This window comes from Episyrphus balteatus, chromosome 2 (assembly GCF_945859705.1).
Source record: "Episyrphus balteatus chromosome 2, idEpiBalt1.1, whole genome shotgun sequence".
In the NCBI taxonomy this organism is placed as follows: domain Eukaryota; kingdom Metazoa; phylum Arthropoda; class Insecta; order Diptera; family Syrphidae; genus Episyrphus; species Episyrphus balteatus.
The window spans coordinates 90420571-90428080 of NC_079135.1; the positions used below are offsets into that span (position 1 = coordinate 90420571).

The 7510-nt window shown below is 34.4% G+C and overlaps 2 protein-coding genes across 2 annotated transcripts; one reads left to right on the top strand and one right to left on the bottom strand.

Moving 5' to 3' along the window:
* The first annotated feature begins 2763 nt into the window (after positions 1–2763).
* Positions 2764–3468, top strand: LOC129910075 (putative lipoyltransferase 2, mitochondrial). Its single transcript, XM_055987328.1, has one exon. The coding sequence runs from the start codon at positions 2766–2768 to the stop codon at positions 3465–3467; it is 702 nt and encodes a 233-aa protein (XP_055843303.1). The 5' UTR covers positions 2764–2765; the 3' UTR covers position 3468.
* LOC129910062 (tRNA (guanine(10)-N2)-methyltransferase homolog) lies at positions 3456–7510 on the bottom strand. Its single transcript, XM_055987310.1, has 7 exons — positions 7364–7510; positions 7235–7297; positions 6782–7174; positions 6536–6725; positions 4116–4328; positions 3854–4052; positions 3456–3795 (listed from the first exon to the last, which is right to left on the bottom strand). Exons 1-7 carry the CDS (start codon positions 7427–7429, stop codon positions 3462–3464), a joined length of 1458 nt encoding a protein of 485 aa, XP_055843285.1. The 5' UTR covers positions 7430–7510; the 3' UTR covers positions 3456–3461.

The following is a 7510-nucleotide window of genomic DNA, read 5'->3' on the forward strand; positions in this document are numbered from 1 at the left end:
TGACAACTGACGTTTAAATGACTGTTCTAACTTGTTCAGACGTTTCTCACGAAACTGTGTTGTCCTGTCCTGTTCTGATCTAGAAAAATCCTCGTTGAACATACTTATTATATTTCTTTTCCATGTTTCTATTTTGAAGTACATACGAAAGCCAACCACCTTTATGCAGAATTTTCACTAGTCGATTTTAGATGCATGATATGTCAGTCGACTAGGATTTTTCTATGGGGACTGTCACTTTAGTGGCCTTCTTCTTTTTTTTAATAAAATAAAATGTGCGACTAGATTTCATGTAGGTACTATCATGTTCTTCAGTTAAAAACAATTTTTTATAATAGATTATCAGTTGTAGGTATGACTTTGGCATTGTAAAATAGAACTCTACAACAGAATTTAGATATTTAATTGATATATATTATTATATATATCATTATGTTACTTTTATTTCAATTTCTTCACAAATGAACAATAAAAGTTCACAATTCATAAAATCGGAGAAGAAAAGAACACAGTTCTTAGTTCTACAGTTCAGAAACAAAAAAAAGAACTGATCTATTTTTGACAATCAATGTCAAAGGATACGACGCATGAAAAAGTAGAAAGTTGAGCTACTTCTTCTGTCGATTCCGTCGGCCTCCGTCCGATCCGTCGCTTATGGGTCGCTTTCCATAAGAACGTGTGTATTTTATCGAGCTGTCAGTTGAAAACTTCGACGCAACGGATTCTATGGGTTGAATCCTTGAATGCACTTTTATCAATGAATGTGCCAACAGGGTGAAATAGTGACATGTTATTATGGCCGACATGGCGACATATTGGGCCTGTTTGGGTACTGCCTAAAACAGAGAAATTTTTTTTTTAACCCAATTCCTGTTTGGGTACTCTGAAATTTTGCAAAAAAAAACTATTTCCCATTTTTGCAAATATCTGCCAAAAAAATTTCTTTATCCAAAAATCTGTCAGAAGGTAGTGCTTTCTCTGTTTTACTTTACTACAAACATGGCGCTGTTGCCTTTTCTTGTGTTTTTATTTTAATTTATTACGTTTAATGGTGGTAATATACTCAAAATAAATTAATATTTTATTTTAATATTTTATTTAATCAAAAATAATACAAAGTGGTTTTTATTAATTTTCATTTTTTATTTTTTTTTTGTGTTGTTGTTTACATTTGTTTGTTTAAAAAAAGGAGAAAATTTTGTCTGCAAAGGTTTGGGTTCTTTTTACTCATTTTTTCTTTATCTAAGACGATTTCATCCCCACTCCTTAAAATTTGACAGGTTTCATATTTTTTTCCAGACCCATTGACTTCCCAACTAAAGCCTATTACGCAGATGAAGCGAAACGAAATTTTCCATACAACATTTAGTTAAAATCTTGAACGAGATTAAATTTGTTTTGTTTTTGCTTTAAAACTTTTTTTCTGCTGTTTTTTCTTGCATTTTTTTGTTTGTAGGTATTCTTGTTAGGGGTATTCATAAAACCAGGTAGCGTGGTAAATGGTAAATGGAAAAACTTTACCAAAATCTGGTAAACTTTCCAGCATAATTTTGTGTGGAAAAGTTTATCATCTGAATCTGGTAAATGTTGAAAACTTTTGTTGGTTTTGATGATAGAATAACTAAAATGACTACAAGAGGTGGGAATATACAAAAACTATAATAAAATAGAAAAAATTAATTTAAATCATTTTTTTTCAGTTTCTAACTAGAAATGGACTTCAAATAAATCGCCGTGAATTCCATTTACAGCATTTTGAAACGTGTTTGGTAAACTTTTCCATTTTGCGATTTGGTAAAGTTTTCCAGGTTGCATGAATACCCCTATTATATTTACTTTCCTATAATACCCGATGGTATTTTTTCGTTAACATGTTTGCTGTTGGCTTCGGAGACTTCAAACATTTTCGTTTCACTTCTGCTGCATGCTAATAAGCTTCATGCTGACTTTTCACGAGTCGATTTTGCCGTGCGGGGAAGCTTTTTGGCGTAAGTCGACTCGTGTGAACGTAAGCCGCACGTGACTAAAGTGACAAATATCATAGAAAAATCCTAGTCGACTTAAGGCTTGGCCACACCGGAGGGTATGCGTTACGGGTAGCGGTAACTGTTTTTGTAGAACGAAACGCGTCTAAAACGCGTTCAGAACGTGTCCAAAACGCTTCTAAACACGTCCACAAACGCGTTCACTACGTGTTCAAAACGCATGCGCAACGCATCTGAAACGCGTTTTAAACACGTCACGTCCACAATACGTCCAAAACGCGTTCAAAACGCTTCCGAAACGCGTCCAAAACGTTCCAAAAACGCTTTAAAAACGCGTCCAAAACGCGCCCAAAACGCGTCCAAAACGCGATCAAAACGCGTCCAAAAAGCGTCTGATTTCGTCGGTCGCAGAGTTTAATTTATTTAAATGTTTTCGTGGCACATAGAGCACTCTGGACTGGAGTTGTTTTTTGTATATTTTGTTGCTTATTTTGGAATAAAAATACATACGAAAATAAGAACAAAATAAAACAAACAAAAAATAGCTGTCAAATTTGCGTCTTATAAAAAATCCTACGTGTAAAAGCGCGCGATGCACCGAAGGGAAAATCAAAAGGAATTTAAAAGATAATTTCTGAGCCTTGCGTCTTCGTGTAGAAGCAGACATATGAACACGGCTTTCTGTTCAAGTTCTGTCAAAAAAAAAAAACTGAACAGCTGATTCAAGTGACAGATTATTTAATGGCGAAATTCTTATTTGTATGATATCACATATCACATATGAGTCGATTAATAAAAGTATTACGTCCTCCAAACATTTTGGACTATAAAACTGGCTTGACATTGCAACAAAAAATATCCGCACAACCAGCAAACAATGTGACATCATTCACAAATTACCTTCTCCTCCTGGAACACCATCCAGTCTATACAATAGGAATTCGAACCAAAGGATACACAGACAAAGATGAAAACTACTTAAAATCTCTTGGAGCTGATTTCTGCAAAACCAATCGAGGTGGTTTAATAACATTTCATGGCCCAGGACAACTTGTTGCTTACCCTGTATTGCATTTGAAACTATTCAAACCAAGTATGCGATGGTACGTAGCTCAACTAGAATCCACCGTGATAGATTTATGCAAGTCGATGGGTATTCCAAATGCACAAACCACCTCAGACACTGGCATTTGGGTTGGCCATAATAAAATCTGTGCAATTGGAGTTCATGGTTCACAATACATTACAACTCATGGAATTGGTCTTAATTGTAACACAGATCTCGAATGGTTTAACCATATTGTTCCGTGTGGCATTGAAAACAAAGGTGTGACATCACTCACAAAAGAATTAAAGAGGAATATTTCAATTGATAAAGCTATTCCACATTTGTTGGATGCGTTTTGTAGAAATTTTGATTGTAAATTTGAGTGGGATGATAGAGATTTAATAAAAGAAAACAATGATGGCTTTACCTTATAAATTTGCTCTACGATTTTTATTCAATTCAGTTTTGTGTGTTTTTGCATCCTTTTTTAGTACTTTACCTCTTTTTAGAGCTTCTTGTCGACCTATTTCACGTAACTCAGCTCTACGGGTCCTCCGCTCTGTCCTTGATTCTATTCCACTATCGAAATAACGTTCTCGGAATTCTATTAATTCAGTTTCGGGGCTACTATCGTCCATTGGTTCTGATATCTTTTGGTATGTCAAAAGTCTTCGACTTGTTTGGCCAGTTAGAGGTTGCTCTGAATTTGCCACAAGTTCCAAGTGCTTAGATCGTGGCAGGAGTTCTTTTGAATAGTCTTCTCTGATAAAGTAAAATTGATTGAAACAAATTCTAAACCTGAAAGTTTTTTTCTATTTACCGATGAAATGGAACCCAACAAACCAGTCTTCCATCCATTCGGAGGTGTTTCGCAGCAAAGGAAAGCAAATCTGAAAACAAATCTTGCAAAGCATATTGCGAGGTGGAGGGATAGTGTGGAACATCTTCATTTCGTGCCAGTTGTTTATTGGATGTCTTTGTTTCTATTTTTTCAATCGATTCTCGAATGCCATAGGGAGCTAAAAGAATCAATATAACATTATTTAGATAAACACTTCCAATGTCTTTAGAAGGAAACCTACGATCTGTTATAATGCTGTCGAACTTGATGGCATCTCGCCAAAGTGGATTTGAAAAGTCAGACACCACAACATCGATGTATAACTTTTCGCAACCATATTGCTTTAGATTGGCCCAAATGCTTTCATCCTTTTCTCGAACTTTTTGTGTGATTCGACTTGGACGAGCTCTCGCATGAAGCATCATGTAATCTATATCAGCTCCCATTACAAAGCCTAATATAAAAAATGCGTTAACACGACAATTTTAGTCCAAACAAGAGGAGAGGAGGAGGTGTCGGTATGTTAAATTAGTATTTTGTTGTATTTTAGTTTTTTTTTTATATAATTTTCGCACGCTCAAGGGGTTGTGACTTTATATGCTAGCTTTTAACACAGTGCGAGCGTTTAGTAAAAAGAAATAGGATTAAGTAGGAGATAAATGTTTGCATATTGAAAAGGGAAGGAAATTCTAAAATCGTGTAGTTCGACTAAAAAAAATAATCCTATATTCCCTGATTGATATAATATAATTCCCGATTGATGTGCAATTCAGGGATATTGGTAGGGGAGGAATATTTCTATTAAACGACAGCAGACAGATTTGGATCTTCGATGCCTTAAATTCCACACGTTTTTTCAAACAACTTGAATTGAACGTACAGAAAGATAATCGCTAATCCACTGTAGGAGTAAATCTTCAATCTCAAAAGCACACGCAATTTTGCTAAAAGAGCTTGATACCAAACTCTATTGACAGATTTTGAACTATTGAGCGCAACAACTTTACGTTGTGATGATCCCATTTTTCGGTAAGATATGCCATCAAATCACCAGTGGGCCTGTTGCAAAGAAAGCCGTATTGACAGTCTTTGAGAAGCTTTCGTTCTTCTAGATATTTTTTTAAGCTGGAGATTAATTAGTATTTATATGGGCTTAGAAAAAATGGAGGTGAGTGCGATTGTTCGGTAGCACTAGTCTGCAAAATTTATCTTTTTTTTTCTTCAAATATTTTTTTTAAATTATTAAAGACTTGACTTTCCTGAATCTTAACCTGGTTTCTGAAAAGTTCTAGCACGTACAATTTTTTTTAATGATTTTTAAAAATGTATGAGTAGAAAATAACCCTTTTAGATTCGGTTGACCTTGTACAAAAATAAAACTATTATTTGTATTCAGCTCAAATTTGGAGGACTTATATCTCAAAACATGATCTATCATATAACACCAAATTTGTATTTATTAATTAAAGTTAACACACATTTAAAGATACTAGGTAAGTACTATTTTTATTTAGAAATATCTTATTTGTGATTAACCAACCTTGTATAAATTCAGATTTGTTTCTCCTAGGAATAGTTTTTGCCATATTCATTAGAGAAGTATACTTTTGTTCTTTGGAGAAAGAAATATGAATTTTTAAAGTTCAGTTTCTTTATGGTACGATAAGTCAAACCTACTAAACTTACATAAATCCAAATATCTAGGAGAAGGAAAGAGATTGAAACTGAATTTGAAAAAAAAACAAGTTCTTTCATAATCCGTAATTTAGTTGAAGAAGATTACCTTATGCCAAAGTACCTATTGCTTCGAAAACACCAAAAAATGTGTTTTTTGAGATTTACTAACGGGAATATGTATCTATAAAACGTGACGTGCTAGGCCAATTCTAACTTCAGATTCGGAATCAGCCTACAAAAATCCTCAAGAAAAATATAGTTTTATTAAAAGGAGGATTTCCTTGCAGACCAGTGTAATTAGATGGTAAGGAAGATTCGCCTTTCTTGGGAATTGCTTGAACAAATGCTTTTTTCCATCCACTTGGAAAACGTACCGAAGAATAGGATAGATAAAAAGGTTACGACAAAGGGACCTGCAGAATCGGGACCTGAAGATTAGCTAATGTCGAGATCTTAGAGTATTATACGTTTGGGAAAATGTATTTATTCCATGGCACATCGTACGTTCTCAAGTGCAGGTGGACTCATGTTGCTAGTAGAAAGATAGGGTGGAATTTGTGGCAAATTGTTTAACAAACAAACAAATTGACTATGTTGATGAATGAGCTTCAGGTCTAAATAAAACAAGTATTTAAATTTTCATGACGTTTCGTCCATGTCTATGGCCATCATCAGTTGGATTAGCAGGAAAAAGGATTAGGATGAGAATTGGTAAAGAAACTGCTTGGATAGGGAAGGAAGGCATTTAAAATTCCATGGATTTGTTCTACTTGCGATGCATGACATAAGCTCGCCACATTACGGATCTTGCCAGAGAAAAAAATCGACATTAACATTGATAGAACCTCAAAGGCACTGCTGACGTTGATGCAGTGTGGCCTTAACCCTCCCAGCCATGGAAATCCTCAACCATGTTTTGATACCGAAACCTCCTTCTCTCTTCTTATACCGCAACAATGTGTTAAGTTTCTCTCTTTTATATACCTCCAAACTTTGCTGCACTAACAAGTAATGAGCCAGTTCCAACAAATGGATCAAAAACTAAGTCACCTGGCTGCACCTTCGCCTGATTGGCCATTAATAGACTCAATTGTGCGTCCATACTTGTGTTGCCAATGAATTTCCTCTTCTTTAATGAGAACTCCTTGATCAAGTGACGTTGTCCATTAGCCACCTGCAAGTACAAAAAATTAAATTTAAAATAAAATGAGATTCACACTTAAATCTTACCAATCGGCCAAAGAATACATCATCTGGTTGATCTGGAACTTCTTGAGGATTTAAACCATAAAATTCAATATTCCACCATTCAACATTTGGGTTTTTCAAATCCACCTGACCTTCCAAAGGAAGATAATCAAAAGTTTCGATTTTTTCGACTTTTTCTTTTTGGGTAAAATGTTTGTTGTATGTTTCAATGTTTATTTTAAATGTTCGATCATTTTGAAAATATTGATCAGTGTTGTTTTCTTTTTGAGAAACATACTGACGAAGATTCTTGTGGAATTCTGGCAAACATGTAGAGTGTGACCAAAGTTCTAGAATGCATCGAAGTAAAACAGATCGGGAAGCAAGTTTAATGGCAGTTTCTTCATTTGGTAGTTCGACAATCCAATAGGGTTTCTTAAATATAAGTTGACAATATAATTTAATGGGTTAGAATGGTTTAATTGAATGACTTACCAAAGAATCTTCACAAAGTTTATTGAATTTTAGGTCAAACAACTTGACAATAGATTCGATTTCCTGAAATAAAAATGACAAAATATTGAATTTACTTGATGACAATGGAAAATATAAATTATTATTTACTGCAGCTCGGAAATCTACATGCTCTTGTGCAAACCAAAGAATATATTTCCTCCAATTTAGGTTCATTTCGCCTAAAATAATGAAAAATGTTTACTCGTGTTGTGCCAAAATATGAAAATACAAAAAAAATTGACCATTTGACAGTTG

What these genes read in the sequence shown, in the direction of transcription:
- LOC129910062 (XM_055987310.1), bottom strand. Translation starts at nt 7,429, where the DNA reads ATGAACCTAAATTGGAGGAAATATATTCTTTGGTTTGCACAAGAGCAT. An exon ending in ATGTAGATTTCCGAGCTGCA is followed by an intron (nt 7,298 to 7,363) that starts GTAAATAATAAT and finishes TTTTTATTTCAG; the next exon opens with GAAATCGAATCTATTGTCAA. An exon ending in TGTTGGGTTCCATTTCATCG is followed by an intron (nt 3,796 to 3,853) that starts GTAAATAGAAAA and finishes TTACTTTATCAG; the next exon opens with AGAAGACTATTCAAAAGAAC.
- LOC129910075 (XM_055987328.1), top strand. Translation starts at nt 2,766, where the DNA reads ATGAGTCGATTAATAAAAGTATTACGTCCTCCAAACATTTTGGACTAT.